The 16,802-nt window shown below is 38.8% G+C and overlaps 1 protein-coding gene and 1 long non-coding RNA gene across 4 annotated transcripts in view; one reads left to right on the forward strand and one right to left on the reverse strand.

Annotated features, from left to right (window-relative positions):
• The window catches only part of LOC123789434 (uncharacterized), a 60,401-nt gene extending 56,098 nt beyond the window's left edge, over positions 1-4,303 (reverse strand). Inside the window, exon 1 of the long non-coding RNA XR_006778823.2 lies at positions 3,732-4,303. This is a non-coding gene — a long non-coding RNA (uncharacterized LOC123789434). The remainder of the gene's footprint in view (positions 1-3,731) is intronic.
• The window catches only part of CDK13 (cyclin dependent kinase 13), a 117,103-nt gene extending 100,683 nt beyond the window's left edge, over positions 1-16,420 (forward strand). Inside the window, exons 10-14 of one of the 3 annotated variants that reach the window (XM_087861202.1) lie at positions 4,303-4,419; positions 4,989-5,120; positions 11,302-11,507; positions 13,635-14,078; positions 15,004-16,420. In XM_087861202.1, coding sequence (XP_087717328.1) covers positions 4,303-4,419; positions 4,989-5,120; positions 11,302-11,507; positions 13,635-14,078; positions 15,004-15,854 — 1,750 coding nt within the window. In that variant the 3' untranslated portion in view covers positions 15,855-16,420. Of the gene's footprint in view, positions 1-4,302; positions 4,420-4,988; positions 5,121-11,301; positions 11,508-13,625; positions 14,079-15,003 lie in introns of all 3 variants that reach the window. The other 2 variants (XM_045793501.2, XM_045793502.2) reach the window with 2 other exon arrangements.
• Positions 16,421-16,802: the final 382 nt, after the last annotated feature.

The following is a 16,802-nucleotide window of genomic DNA, read 5'->3' on the forward strand; positions in this document are numbered from 1 at the left end:
GTCATAATGTATAGTCTGAAAACATGAAGGGATGTTTTATATTCTAATATATTAAAATCCATTAGTCTATCTTGCACTCTGGATCTGTGATTTTGTAACATTGGTAATATGGAAAGTAGTGGATCACCTATTTTAGCAGATCTTCTAAATGTAACATTTCATTATATGATATTGGTTATCACCACTAATCTCATCAGAAAAGCCTATAGGTATTTATCGTGAAGCTGTCAAATCCATGGCCATAGATATAAGCTTTCTACTATTCTCATTTTCTCCTGAAAACTTGGATATTTTATAATTGAAAATAAATACTTCAGTCGTCTTCCTTGAAGTAACAAGCTGACTTTGTTCGCATGTGAGAAAATGTCTGGCAGATACCCAAGTCTGAATGGCCACCGTGTTACTTGTTCATATAGATAAAAATGACCGTCCATGAAAAAAATGCAGCTGCTTCAGCTAGCAGCTCAGTAATTGCACAAAGCGCTTCTCAAGATAACTATCAGAATTTCTTGAGTAGCAAAAGTGCTTTATGGAGTATTTTCTGTTTCATCACTGAGAATATAAAGCAGATGTATACTCTTCTAAATAGTGTTAGGGTTTAATAACTAACGGTTTTTACTGCTTCAACAAGTACATTCTTAAGTGAAATGGCTGGTGTGTCTCTCCCCTACCCCCACCCCCACCCCGGAGATGGTATAGTAGTGATCGTTTGGTGCCACTGCCTTGAATCATGCTAAGGTGCCGGTCGTTCTCCTCACTACTGGCTTTGTACCATCAGTGCAAAAATCAGCACATTGAAAAAGGCAAATAATGTCTTAGTAACACCTTTCACTTACCAGACCCCTGAAGAGTCTGTGAACCCCATTTCTGAGAACTGCTCCTGTATACCAGTCTCACATAGGAATACTGATGCAAAACGTCTAAATGAACGGGTAGAATACAGCATTACACTAAAGTGACAGTACTACTGGGACCAGGAAGTGCTCCTCTATTGAATGTAAGGATGAGTATTAGGAAAGCTCTTAATATGATTCATGCCATTAGTTACCCAGGGGGAAAAATGCAGATGATGATTATAATAGTTTCTAAAAATGAAACTAACAAAACTAAAGTATCCTTTAAAAATTTAAAAGCCACAAAAATAAAACCCATAGTAAAAAGTAACAAATTAATGCTTAACAGGATAAATGTGTGAATTTGTATGTGTGTCTCTGATTATCTTTATTATGTTTTGTTTTTCTCAAACCAAAAGTCATAATCCCTCCCAGTTGTAAACAATGAGAGTACACCCATTAAAGTCAGAAACCAAACGAAACTACCCAATGTTGTGTGACATCATTATCATTGTAACATTGTTTAGAAATTGCCACATACCATACCATATCATGATAAAGAGGTATGCATGTTTGAAAAAAACAGAGAATTCTGATTATAGGTGATAAGATTGTAAACCTGGGAAGGCTCAAAGAAACAACTATTAAAACTATAGTAGGAGCCATAGGATCTCAGTTGGCTATCTAAAACTTTGTATATCATATGTAAAATGTTCTCTTTAACGGAACTTCCCTGTTTACTGCTTGGGCAATACAATAGGAATAAGAATACCTTCAAAACAAAAAATATAGCTGATAATATATAAGATCTAATTGAAGAAACGTAAATATAAAACTGAAGGAAATATAAAAATTGGATATTTCTGGGATAGAAGTATTAAGCCTTCTGAAGATACCAGTCCTTTCTAAATTAATCTATAAATTCAGAGCAGCAGTTGAATCTGAACAGATTCTCTTACTTTTGGAGTGTGACAGTATTGATTCTACAGTTCATCCGTAGGAAAATTCTGAGGAGAGTAGTTAGAAGGCTTTGTCCTGTTGGCCTTGTAAAAAATAAAAAGTGGACCATATGGTATTGATCCCAGAGTACATAGATCAGAATAGATTCCCAAAGTAGACCTCAGATATTTGACGATTTAGTGTATGATGCATCTCAAGACCTCTTCAGTAAGTGATTTTGAGATAACTGGCTGGCCATCGGGCTAGTTTTTGCTAATACGCCGTTACCATCAATTGCTGCCCTGTCTGCTTCCTCGTTTCTAGTAACTTTCCCTGCCTCAGTAGGTCTGTGCCATCCTGTGTGCTGCTACCAGCTAGATAACTACTCAGCTATCTTCCCACAACACACAGAGTAAAATAATTGAAACTCTTGAGCTAAGAGTCAATGAAACTTACTTTTATTAAAGGGCCAGATGCCAGCTCATTTAATTTCACGGCTCCAAAGTAAAATGAATCTCTCTTTTACAAAAGAAGAAACATTCTTCAGCAATGCGGTTTGACCAGTGTCACAGACAGGATTCAGTTTTAAAGTTTGTTTTCAAAGTCTGTCTTCATTACAGTTAGGCATATTGCCTTTTAAAACACTGTGTGGCTCCTCTCTGTGCTCTCAGCTAAACTTCCCTGAGCCCTAAATTCCAACTGTTTCCTTCATCTTCCTCCCGCATGTCTGTACTTGACTACTTTCGTGCCTCTGTTTATGCACTTCTCTTTGCCAGCAACATTTCTCTTACTTCCCTTCCACCTGTCCGTGGTGTACTTATCCCTGGAGCTGTACCCAAAATTCTGTGCCTCTTCCATAACTTGAGTACCTGTTCTTGTATTTCTGCAGTTGAAAGTATCCTTCATTTTTAAAAATTTCAGTATACTTCCTACCTCTGTAAAAACACATCAGTCTGCCTGGATAAGTATATTGATATACTTACTTGGGGAAGTACACAAAAGTGAGAGACACGTTTCCTAAACTATTAATTTAGTAAGTGAAACAAGCAGGTAAACTAAGATACAAAGTGACATGAAATATGAAAGAGTATCAGAAGAAGCAAGTAGAACGCAGAGTGACCCTTCCGAGTGGTCATGGGGATACAGAAGACCGCACTGAATAGATGACTTTTGATCTGAATCTTGAGAAATGAAAAAGATTCTCCGCTAGTTAGAATCTAGGAAGAGAGGATATGATCACAGACACAGAAGAGTTCGGTTGGTTCGTGGGGAGAGATGAACTGGGGAATGAGACTAGGAAGGCAGTTTGAGACCAGACGTAGAACTATCCTCCCGGGCTCAGCCTTGTTTCCTAAGGGAGGCACTGCATTTTTGAGGAGGTTGTAAAAATCCAGTTGCGAGGAAGAGGAGACTGGCAGTGTACAAAGAATAGGCTCTTACTACCTTTTTAGAAGCTTGTGTTTCCAAAAATTCTAAACTGTATTGAAACCAAAAAGTACATTTCAGTGACATAGCTTAAAAAACATGAGAAGTTGTCTTATGTAAATATATGTGTTTCTGAGATAGCATTCTACAGTTCAGCTAAAGGATGGCTGACAATGTTAGTCATCCCTTGTTTATACGCATTGGTGCATGCATTTCTATTTATTACGTACAGAACATTTCTTTTTTTAACCGGTGATGCATGGACATTTCTTCTTCACATGTGAAGGTCAGCTGGGGATTTTATGTTCAATGTACATGTATTTTTGAGATTCAGTATATGCAAGTTAAGCATATTTAACAAATTTTTCTCCTGCATATTACCAAATGAGTTTTTAAATGTTTACCAGCTGGAGTTACCTCTGTTATAGCCTTTCTTCTGCAAATTACTGTAACAAGGACTTACTCGTTAGTACAAAAATAGGGTTTTCAAGCTACAGATAAGCAGAGAGTAAAGCAGTTAAAATTTATATATACCTTGGAATCAGTGGCACTACTTAAGCTGAAGAACTTCTGTGTTTCAAGAATGTTACTTTGAGGGTCCTCCTGTTGATGGAATGTAGCAGCAGACATGACAATATAGGTCCCTTCCTGGGTGTAGGAAATTCGTTTTCGCTGTTCTCACAAACTTCATCATATTCATGAGGAGATGTAATGACAGGTATACCTGTAAGACCAGAGAAAGACATAAAACTAAACTCTGGTTCCTTAATTTATTGGCATAAAATTTTTTATCTTGATTCAAGATATGGTCGGCATATTTGGAATGTTACCTGTGTTTTAAAACTTGATTTTGCAAATATGAAGGTTTTCTTTTTAGGAATTGGAATGTTTGGAGTGTTCGAAATATCCGCTGGAAGAAAATTGGTTTCTTAAAACAAGTAATTAAGTTGGGATGCTAAAATATTTAATGAAACTTTGTATATATTGTATGAAGACTCCAACTTTTCTGTGTTGAAGAATGAGGTGATATTTTATATAGCAGTTGTCTGCGTGATTTTTTTCTGTGGAGTTTATATTGATATACCTCTTTTTGTGTGTTGTTTAGCCGTATATGTGGGAGTCCCTGTCCTGCAGTGTGGCCTGATGTAATCAAACTACCATATTTCAACACCATGAAACCAAAGAAGCAATATCGTCGAAAGTTAAGAGAAGAATTTGTTTTGTAAGAAGGGGATGCTTAAGTGTCCATATCGCATTGAAATTTTTTTCTTTTTTTTAGTTATTTCTTGAGAATTCTAAATGTCACTCTGTCCTCTACTGACCCAAGGTAGACCTATCACAATTCTTCTATGTCCTTTAATTTTGAATTTCCCTTTGCTACATGCAAGTTACCATTTCATGGTCATTACGGTATCATTGATTTAGGGCTGCGTGTTTCATTTGGAGCTTACATGACCGAAGTTGAATGCCATTTCAAATTTTAATGAAGCAACTTTTGTGTTATTTGAGCTCAGGTTTTTATTTTGTTTTAGGGGAAACTACTGTTCGGCTCTTAATTGATGTTATAATCGCTAATTTCCAACAGAGTAAGAAAATACACTATTGTTGGCCAAATTTCAAAGATTTAGACTAATAGGTAAAGATTATGTAAAAATGACTATTTCTTCAAAGGAAAATTTGGGATTTATTGGAATAAAGTAGTGCAAACATGTTATAAAACGTTAGTAACTTACAGAAGCATTAAGCTTGTGTCAAAGACCACGTATGACTCTTGTCATCCTCTCACGCCAGTATTCCTGCGGCCGCGCTAGACTTATTTGATTACATGCTCGCCTTGGACCCTAGTAAGCGCTGCACTGCAGAACAGGCTCTCCAGTGCGAGTTCCTCCGGGACGTGGAGCCCTCAAAAATGCCTCCACCAGAGTAAGTGGCTTTTTATTATGTCAGCTCCCATCTGGACAGTTTTATTAGCATCTTTATAAAATGATCAGAAGCTAGTCCATGATTAGTTAAGTCAAAAGAAATAGCCTAAATCAAAAGAAATAGGATAGTAGTAATACACATAGTTTGCACATCTAGGATGCAGAACCTTGCGTCACGTTCAGCTAACCATAGGATTAGTAAAAGCAGCCTTCCTCTTTCTAATTTTATTAATAGATTTCAACCCTAGGAAAATATTCCTGCTGCTAGTACTATTCTAGGACTACTTCTGCCAATACTAGTGTTTATACTGCTACTAGTTGCTATAGTTAAAAATTTGAGTGCTATGCTAAGCATCTTTCCTGTATTACATCCTATCAGGTGGGTATTATTATTGTCACGTTCTGCAGAGGAGGAAGCAGGCTCAAAGAGGTTAAGAAACTTGCCCAAGAATACAAATCTAGTGAAGGGTGGACCCAGCAAGTTAAGTTAGTTCTGTAAGAAAAGAGCAGTTCTGAAGTACTCCTTGGCAGACTGTCCAATAGAAAATCCTTATCATTGGATAAAAGAGCATTAGTAACAAAAGCCAGTATAGAATGGATTTATTGTATGACTCAGAGAAAATGTATAGAATTTGGGAGTCAGACTAGCTGGGTTCTTGATCCTTCATTCCCTTGTGGCTCCTATAATTTCTCTAGGATTGATTTGGGGGGGGAGGGAGGGGACAAAGCAGTCCATTTGGTTCTTTTTGATAGGATCTAGAAACTTTGTAGGGATTTCCTTTGTAACCTAAAAAATTATGAGCATTGTAAAAGCAAGCCTATTTCTATAATAAAATGTTTCCATGTAATAAAATTAGCATATTGTGAATGAACAAAAATGGGCTTTGGAGTTCAAATCCTGGCTCTTCCACTTATCACTTAGATTGGGCTTATTATATTTCTAAGACCTTCATATTCAGCTTTATTAAGTTTTTATTGAACTATATATGAATTGCCATTTGGGATGGTTTGAAAGACAAAGGATCTGTCATCTGATATGTTGAAGGATCTGCATCATTCACTGTTGAATTAATTGTTCCATGGTGGGGTTTTTTGTTGTTTTGGGTTTTTTTTCCTCATCAGCAGTCTTGAAACTTTGACTCTAGTACCCCTTCGAAGAATTCTTTTCAATTTTTTGGAAACATTTCACCTCTACAGAAAAATAGGAAGAACAGTACAATGAGCATTCGTATATCCTTCACCTAGATTCAGTAGTTATTAACATCTGCTTTATCACTATATATAAGCTTTTTTTCCCTGAAATATTTGAATATTATATTGTGGGAGTGACACAACATTTATGAATAATTTGCTGTGTATCTATAAGAACGAGGGCTTCATAACTGCAGTACCATTATAAAGCATAAGAAATTTAATATTGCAGCATCTAGTAGACAGTCCATATTCAGATTTCTCCAGTTGTCCCAGTAATTTCCTTTATAGTCTGGTTTTTTTGGTTTTTGTTTTTTTTTTTGTCTTGGATGAAGAAATCATTCAACACTCACACATTTCATTTAGTTGCAATGTCTCTTCAGTCTTTAATTACTCTTTGGGTAGGGCTTTTATGACATTGACATATTTGAAGAGTTCAAGCTAGCTATTTTGTAAAACATTCTACAGTCTAGCTTTAATTGTCTTCTTGTGATCAGAATTAGTATAACATTTTGTGTGTGTGTCAAGAATACTTCTTAGGTAGTGAGGTGTGCTTCCTGCTTTATCCTATCAAGAGAAATATAAGGTTATTTTTCTCCCATTATTGGTAATACTAGGTTATCTCTTGGTTTAAGTGGTCCACATGAAAGAATTCCAATAAAAGCTATATCAAGTACATTTTTAACTGACATTTAAACTTTTTTAAATCAAGGGTTGAAATAGTTGCAAAAGATGTAAATTTCAGTGTCTGGTAAGTGTTGACACTTTTAAATGGGGTAGTTACATCACTCTTGTAAATATATCCAGTGGGATCAAAATATCTTAGGATTTTGATATTCACCAAGAGTCACTTAGAAAATACAAAGCTTTTTTTCTTTTTGATCAAATGGTCTTTGCAAATATTACTAGTATGTATTTAAGTTTTAAAAAGGCAAGAAAATTATTGAATCACTATGTCATACCCCTGAAACTAATATAATGTTGTATGTCAACTAGAATTCAGTTAAATTTTTTTTTTCAAAAAAGGAAAGGAAGGGGTGCCCAGGTGGCTCAGTCAGTTAAGTGTCCAACTCTTGATCTTAGCTCAGCTCAGGTCTTGATCTCTGGGTCATGAATTCAAGCCCTGTGTTGGGCACCATGCTGGGTGTGGAGACTACTTAAAAAATTAAAAAATTAAAAAATAAAAAATATATATAGTAGTAAATTTGGTTGGAAATGCAACCACCCAGGTAATTTTAATATCTGTCAGTTAATAACTCCTTATTCTAGAGTGAGAAAGTCCCACATTAATTGTAATTTTCTTTTTTTATAAGTACCCTTGTAAATAAGCCTTTGCGAATGGATGGACTTTTGTCATAGTTTTATGTCTGAGTTCTTTGCACTCCTTCCACATTATGTGCAAAAATCCCGTGGTGATGATGTGTCATCAGAAATTATTTTAATGACCTTTCAGGTGTCAACTTTTCTCTTTTAATTTTCTTGATAGTAACGAATTGGAAACCACGTGACTTGAAAAGATTTTTTTTAATCCAGTAATTAATAATTTGAGGAAAAAAGCTAAAGAAGATTAACCAATACTTATTAAAGGACTTCTTGTTTTTGTTTGTTTTTTTGTTTGTTTTTTTAGAGGAGGGCATACAAACCAGGGGCAGGGACAGGGGGCTGAGGAGAGGAAGAGGGAGAGAGAGAAATTTTTTTCTTTTAAGCTTTTTATTTATTTGAGAGAGAGAGAGAGATCCTAGGACCCCGGGATCATGACCTGAGCCAAAGGCAGCCGTTTAACTGACTGAGCCTCCCAGGCGTCCTGGAGAGAGAGAATGTGAAGCAGGCTCCACACCCTGCGCGGAGCCTGACACAGGGCTCGATCTCACAGTCCTGAGATGATGACTTGAGCCTAAATCAGGAGTTGGTCGCTTAACCAACTGAGCCATCCAGGTGCCCCTAAATGACTTCTTATACTTGGTACTTTTTCTTTTATTAGTACTTGTTTCATCCATTATACTTAGAAAAGTTTAGGAAGTCAACATGTAATGTCAGTACAACTTTGCCAGTCCATATGTTAGATTGTTTTTTTTATTACATGTTTTTGTGAAAACCTTGAAACTGCAGATACATCCCATATAATTAATGGGAAATGTCTGTCACGTAACCTAATTGGAAACTGTGTCCATATTGTCAAACACATCACCTAAATTCACTTAAGTTTTATCAGAACACACCTGACTGCATTTCTCTATTAAAAATAAGGATGTTAATGCACATTTTGGTGAACAGGCTGTAATCCAGTAATAAATTAGGGATACATCACTGAAGCAGTCAGGTGAAGTTATAATGCTGTTGATTTAATATAGAAATTAAAAGTTATATAAAGACATAGTTTGTAATATATAATGGGTAGTTAAAATGATAAATTATGAGGCGAGGACTATGAAGAAAAGCATTGGTGTATGGTATTCCATTGGGAACTATGTGTATGTGTTAAACTCTTGTGATCATTTTTTTCAGAATAATCAAATGAGAATGAGGTATTAAAACAAAAAACCAAAACAACTACGTTAATTGTATTAGATGTGGTGTCAAATTTTTCTGATGTATTTAATGAAAAGAAAGCTTATATTGCTAAAAAGTGAATTAGAGTGACAGCTAGCCTATAATTTTATTTTTTCTTATATAGCCAGTGAAAAGCACTGAACAACTTATAAGATAAAATGTGATCAACTGTAATTGGAATAAATATTTCATGATGTGATTTGATAAAAGTAATTTTAAACTGTCGTGTTGAATGATGATAAATGGTATCAAACATGAATGTAGTGCCTGCTCTGTGAGAGGCACCATCCAGCACTTACATATATGTTAAACATATATTACCTCTACCCCATAAGCTAGATTGTATTGCTAATCTCATTTTTAAAGATAAGGAAACTGAGGCACAGAGGTCAAGTTACTTGCCTAATGAGACACAGTAAGTAAGTGGCTGAGCCAGTATTTGAACCATCAGAAAAGCAGCTAAACATTGGGTCACGCTGGAAAACATTGCTGGTGTATCCAGAGTCAGCATCACTAACCTGTACGTTTCAGCTATTTGTTGGGTAATGTTTATCTGTCCTAGAGATGAGTGTTGAGATAATCCATAGAGGAATCTCTTAGCTTAAAATTGTGGGAGGGAACAAAAGCCCTAACAAAATCCACTAACAAGTGGATTTCTTTGCTTGCCTCTCACGGGGCTCCCCCGCAAGAGCATCAGGGGAGAAGAAGTCACCGCAGTTCCCCTAACTGCAGTCCTGCAGTGAGTCTGAATTCAGAGTATCCCCCCCGGGGCTAAGGCCACACGTCTTACGACACATACACACGCGCACACACAGAAAGGAAAGTCTTTGGCGGGTTTATGATGCCTTAAAGCTTCCCAGTATCAATATTTCAAATTGTACCTTTGTTTGTTACTCCAGGAGGTTTTTACACGCTGAGGCAATGCACCATAGTAAGATGGCTGAGAGGTATGCCTTTGTTTTGTTTCTGGACCTCAGGTGCATAGACTTGGTTTAATCATAATCCTTGTGTCACTCATCATTGGTCCATGCATGGCTCTCTTTTTTTTTTCTTTTAGTTACTTAATTAGTTATTTTAAATGATGTTAATAAGCAGCCATGAACCTACCAAATAAAAGCTAGAACCTTGAAAATAACCTACGTTAGTCATATCATACCCTCTCCCCACCCCCTGCCCTACGACCTATCCCTTTGCCTCCCTCCACCTGAGGTAACCATCATCCCTGTTTTCTTTTGTATATACTTTTGTTGCCATCTATATGTACTCATAAAAAGTTATATTTAAAATTTTTAGTTTTTAATTTTATAAAAGGGTGTCATGCTGTTTGTAATCTTTTGGGAATGACTTTTTTTACTTAATATTATATTGCTAAGATTCGACCATATTGTTGCATATGCCTTTACTTTATAACATGAGGTGCGAGTAACTGCGAAAGAGGAGGTGTGAACGAACTTGCTGTGCAGGCCTTTCTCAGAGATCGATTTCAGCAAAGAGGACATAGATGTGAATTCTTTTAAAACGGTCTCAGGTGTACCCCCTTGGGAAGCATCCCTAAGGAAACATCTCCAGGTTGAAGACGGCAGATCTGTCACCAGGCTGGGGCCGCTTCAGGGCACTTGTAGTTATTCTGGGCAAGTTTATTAACCTTTCCAAGCCTCAATTTTCTCATCTTTAAAATAGATATAATAGTCACTTCCCATTGGAATTTTTATTAGGATAAGAAGAAAACATTTATAAATCAAACATTTAGGTCTTCCTTTAAGCAAAAGTTACTCTGCAGTGTTGTCATTTTTATGAAATCACGTTAAGGCAGAATTGTTTCAGAATCGTGGGTAATTTTGATAGTTGCGAGTTATTTCAGAACTCTGTTGATGGGTAGTCATGAGCCTGGATTACCTATTTTTTGAAACTTCTCTGTAGCATAGTTTAATTTTAGAGCACTTGATTATGGAAGTAAATAAGAGGGTATTAAAAAAGTAAGGAGTTTTGACCAGAAAGTTTTTCACAGACATTATCTCCTAGCTTTTACTATTTTTTAATCCTGTTTCCATTTTCTGCAAATGGCATCTTTTTTTGCCTTTTTTCCCATGTCCTATTGTATGGTGTACTGTGAGAAGAACTGGCTTTAAAAGATTGCACCAAGGATGATAGTAACATACTTTTATGAACCTGTGTTCTTTGTTCATAGTTTTACTAAATGATTAGTTACTGATTCTTCAGAAGTCATGGAAAAATAGTCCGGCTGTAAAGGTGAAGCCCTGAAGGAGGGGGGCATCAAGGATGATTTTTATTGAGGAGCTCACACAGCATGTGTCTCAAGTCTTCAGGAGCAACTGGCAGGGGCGTTGGGGGTCAGCTTTGGTGCTCTGTAGTAAATAGTAACAGTTTTGGGGTGTGGTTAAGAAGTAACGTTGACACACAATTTGATGCTTTTTTTCCAGCCTTCCTTTATGGCAAGATTGTCATGAGCTGTGGAGTAAAAAGCGAAGAAGACAGAAGCAGATGGGCATGACTGATGACGTGTCCGCAATTAAAGCCCCCAGAAAGGACTTGTCTCTCGGCTTAGATGACAGCAGGACCAGCACACCGCAGGGTGTGCTGCCGTCTTCACAGCTGAAACCTCAGGGCAACTCGAACGTAGCACCTGGTCAGTAATGCTTCACGCGTGGGTTGATTTTCTTCCCTTGTTTTGTGCCTCACGGGGATTATATTGCTCTAATGTTAAAGCATTTGTGGCTAAAACATGAAGATTTATTCGCCGAACTTGACATTTCCCTGTTAATGGCTTGTGCCAGTGCTGACGCCTCACTGCTTCTGGCACCGCAGTGTGAGGCGGGCTTGAGGTAAGATGAACTTGCGGAGCAAGCGTCAGGTCACATGTGCTTAGTGCGTGTCAGGTTTCTCTCTCCTTCCTCCCCTAGTACAGGAGTTAGTAGAAAGATACAGGGAAACGGCCGAAATTCTAATAGAAGCTCTTCAGTACTGTTTGTAAAATGTCCTCAGGTCACTCTTAATATACTTCCCATTATATTATAGAATCTCAAAGATTGGAATCTTCTGTTGTGCCAGAGAAGACTTGAAGTATGATAAAGAAGGATATCTGGGGGAAAACAGATTTCTTCCTCTGACTCAATCTGTTACAAGAGTCGGCTTCTTCATGAGAACAAAACCTTTTCAGTGTTGTCGGAAGTGTTATTAAACTCATTCTGTCATTTTCTTTCAAAGATCAGTTGGTTGATTCAAACAGATCTACTGATCAGATTCAACTTTTGGTGGTTGAGTATAAATATAGAGTAGATTAGCTGAGAAAGCTTGAGAAAGATTACCTTTAATGCTTCCCCATGTAATCTGCAAGCTCATACTTGACCTTGGTCAGACCACATTAAAGCGCTGATGCAGGTTACTTTACAAACCAAACCAATTGTTATTTGTTGGTCAGAGTTTCATTTTATTTTTTGTTCCCCCCTCTCCTTTTTTTAACTGTCACTGTTAAGAAGTGAGAGTTCTGGTTTTGTGAAATAGGAATGAATCCTCTCTGCTCCATTTTCATCATCATCAGGGGTCTTAAAATAAGAAAATTCCCTTTCTGTAGAGGATTCGGCATAGTTACAGAATACCTCTGCTGATAGAGACATGAACTGGAAAATGAGGGAAAGTGGCTCTTAGCGTGCAGCAAACAAGCTTGGCTCCTTATTTATTAATGGCCGCGGGTCACAAGAATTTGAAAAAGTCTGTTTCGAGTTAACCTAAAAATAACTAAGAAGTAATAAAAAGTATCTCAAGTTACATCAAGAGAGAAAATAAAAGGATAGCATTAATCACCAGTCTTTCATCTTCTTGGAGCTTCTCTTCTATTTGCCTGTTATGCTTATAGAAATTGCTTATCGGTGTATTATCACTGAACTTACATAGTAGCACATAGCCTCGGGCCTTGTTGTTACAAGTGACTCAGAGAAGCTTGCACAAGAATCTGTGTAAGCCGTCACAAGTCTAAACTGAACATGGAAAAAAACAACCGCATCTGTTTTGCTGGTGACGAGTTAATACCCTCTTGTGTGCACATGATAAGCATGCTTCTGTAGGAGTTCTAACTCACTTCCCGAAGTGAGTTAACTTAAAAATGTGATTTGAATAACATACATTTCATGAAAGAGTCTGCAACATCCAGTTGGAATTTACTGCGCAAATAAGGTGAAGTCCTTAGAAAATAAGCATTATTTTAGATGAGCTGTGCAGTGCGTAGAGCCCCGAGTTTGGAATCAGAGCATCTGGGTTCTGATCTCAACTCAGCCGCTTACAGAGTGTGACCTTGGGCGAGTTAGTGTCTCTGGATGTCCGTTTCTTCAGTAAAAAAAAAAGGGGGGGGATACCAAGAGCATGGCTTACAGGTTGTTGTGAGGAGTAAAGGACATGAAATGCTTAGAGTGCTGACTCTAGCTGTCCTTCTCCTCCTCCGTTCCCGTAGCTCCTGCTTCTGTCTAGGGGATGGGCTTCCAGACATAGTCTCGAGTTTCTTTTTTGAAGTATTTACCCCTGAAGAGAACTTCTTCAAAACGGGCCACAGTTTTTGCCGTTGTTTTAACTTAAGTGCAATTCCATCTTAAACGTCCATGAAATTAGAATTAGACTGAGATGCCTTTTTCACAGTGTTTCTTAAACACTGTCCCACAAATGTACATTTGAATATGGTCACACAGGGCCGTTTTGGGGGACGGGGTGTGCTATGAATTATGGCAATTCTAATTAATACACATTTTGTCTTTAGTAAAAACAGGCCCTGGACAGCAGTTAAACCACAGTGAATTGGCAATCCTACTAAACCTCCTACAGTCTAAAACAAGTGTTAATGTGGCTGATTTTGTCCAAGTGTTGAACATTAAGGTAAACTCTGAGACTCAACAGCAGCTAAATAAAATAAACCTTCCTGCTGGAATTTTGGCAACAGGTGAAAAACAGACAGATCCATCCACACCACAACAGGAGTCTTCGAAACCCTTGGGAGGAATTCAGCCTTCTTCTCAGAGCGGCCCGCCCAAAGTGGAGACGGACGCTGCACAGGCCGCCGTGCAGAGTGCGTTTGCGGTTCTGCTGACTCAGTTAATAAAGGCCCAGCAGTCAAAGCAGAAGGACGTGTTGCTGGAAGAGAGGGAAAATGGGTCAGGACACGAGGCGTCGCTACAACTCAGGCCACCCCCAGAGCCTAGCACTCCGGCGTCGGGTGAGTGTGCCCATGGCAGACCTCCAGCACTGGTGCTCCCACCGTCCTCTTGATGTCGAGGGGCGTCCGTGATGCGTATTGTCCAGCGGCGTTGCTAGTGGACAGGTTCCGAGAATTCCGGGGTCACCGGATATAGGTTGTTTTCTTATCCGTTTATTCCTAGGAGTAGATTCTCCATGTGTGATATAGCTCATTATGATCGCCATAGCGCTTCCTCATGGAAGCCTGTGGTTGAGAAGTAGTCTTTTCCTCCAGCTGCGACAGACGGTATTGACCAAGGCAGAAACTTTATGTGTACAGGAGCTTGTGTTCTTCAAGCAATAAATAGGTAGATGTGAGATACCTTTGAAAGGTCCAGTGCAATTAAAGTTTTCAGTTACCGTAGACTTAAATGATAGCAGGCAATATTAGTACTTAGGTCCCTTTTTCCTTCCTTCCTTCCTCCCTTCCTTCCTCCCTCCCTCCCTCCCTCCCTTCCTTCCTTCCTTCCTTCCTTCCTTCCTTCCTTCCTTCCTTCCTTCCTTTCTTCCTTCCTTCCTTCTTTTCTTTTTTCTTTTCTTTTTTTTCTTTCTTTTCTTTTCTTTTCTTCCTTTTCTTTTTTTCTGGAGATGGAACTTCTAATGTTCTTTACAACCACCCATAGGAAACATTGACTGTTTTGAACATCTAGTTTTTCACGATAACTTTTTTTTTTTAAAGATTTTATTTATTTGACAGAGAGAGAGACAGCCAGCGAGAGAGGGAACACAGGCAGGGGGAGTGGGAGAGGAAGAAGCAGGCGCATAGCGGAGGAGCCTGATGTGGGGCTCGATCCCATAACGCCGGGATCACGCCCTGAGCCGAAGGCAGATGCTTAACTGCTGTGCCACCCAGGTGCCCCTTCACGATAACTTTTAACTCTCTTTTTTGGCTTTGTTTCACTTAGGGCAAGATGACCTCATTCAGCACCAGGATATGAGGATGTTGGAGCTCACACCAGAACCAGACCGGCCTCGTATTCTGCCTCCTGATCAGCGACCTCCGGAACCACCTGAACCACCACCAGTCACTGAAGAAGATCTGGATTATCGGACAGAAAACCAGCATGTTCCCACCACTAGCTCTTCGTTAACTGACCCTCATGCCGGAGTGAAAGCAGCCCTGTTACAGCTGCTCGCTCAGCATCAGCCCCCGGATGACCCCAAAAGGGAAAGTGGTATTGATTACCAGGCAGGAGACACTTACGTACCCACTTCCGACTACAAGGACAATTTCGGATCCTCTTCTTTCTCTTCCGCTCCTTACGTTAGCAGTGATGGTCTAGGAGGTAGCTCTGCTCCACCGCTGGAACGACGCAGCTTCATTGGAAACTCAGACATTCAGTCTCTGGAGAACTACAGTACTACTTCATCTCATTCTGGTGGTCCGCCTCAGCCTTCTGCCTTCTCCGAGTCATTTCCCAGTTCAGTAGCTGGATATGGAGACATTTACCTCAATACCGGTCCCATGTTGTTTAGTGGAGACAAGGACCATAGATTTGAATATAGCCATGGCCCCATTGCCGTCCTGGCGAACAGCAGTGACCCTACGACGGGGCCAGAGAGTACTCATCCTTTGCCAGCAAAGATGCACAACTATAACTATGGTGGTAACTTACAGGAAAACCCGGGCGGCCCCGGCCTCATGCACGGGCAGACCTGGACTTCTCCTGCCCAAGGACCTGGATATTCACAAGGATACAGGGGACACATTAGCACATCAGCTGGCAGAGGTCGAGGCAGAGGGTTACCATACTGAGTATCTGTTTTTCCTCAGGCACATCATTTTTATCTGGAAAGACTTTTCTAGCTGCAATTTAAGGCAGCAATCCAAGAGACTTGAATAATATTAATTCAACAACAGCTTTATTTTTATGTGGAAAAGGGTCTTGCATACAATAGTTAAAAAAAAAAAAAGAAAAAAAAACCTTTGCTTAAATTCATGCTGTTCTAAAAACTAGATCTGTTGATTGTACATCTTCACAAATTCTAGTTAACAATTTTATTTTGTATTCTTGCAGTTTTCAGTGGATGCTATTCTTAGGGACATAAGAGTCTTTTATGGCCCTCTTGCAGATCTCCTGAACTATGCACATTTGTGCTTTCTTTGTAAGTTTGGACCAACTTTTATGTAACAACCAACCAACCCCTCCCCCCCTCCAGTTTTACAACAATCAGAAAGGGCACTGATTTATTTGGTATTTTTCTTTTTACAAAGCTACCTTAGTCAAAGGTCACTGTCAGTCTTTGCACCTGCTTTCAGTGTTATTGTGAAAGGTGTACTTTGTGCTCACTTCAGAAAATAAAACACAACCTTTCTCTTGATGCAACAGTTTTATAAAAAAAAAATGGTCAACGTTATTTTTGTTTTATTTTGCAGATTATCATAGCCGAGCAAAATGCATTCAAATGAAATAGTGGGTTTTATATGAAAAATATGGGGAGGGGAGGGTAAGTAAGTGCCTTAACAGGTAAGCTTAAGGTCTGAAAAAGCAGTTAACCTTCACACCCATTTGTCTTCTAAAGGGAATCAATACACTGTATTGAAGAGGCAGGGAGCTCTCCAGTGTTTCGGGGCTGCCTTTTCAGTTCCTGCTAGATCCATTCCCTCTGCCTATCCCGCTTTCTTCTTTCCTGCCTGTCTTTGGGCTGTGTTACCTTCCACTATCACCTTGTCTTGACAGGAGAGTGAGAGCAGAGAAAGGGA

The sequence above is a fragment of the Ursus americanus genome, chromosome 3 (assembly GCF_024610735.1).
Source record: "Ursus americanus isolate L20-20 chromosome 3, mUrsAme1.1.p, whole genome shotgun sequence".
Lineage (NCBI taxonomy): Eukaryota > Metazoa > Chordata > Mammalia > Carnivora > Ursidae > Ursus > Ursus americanus.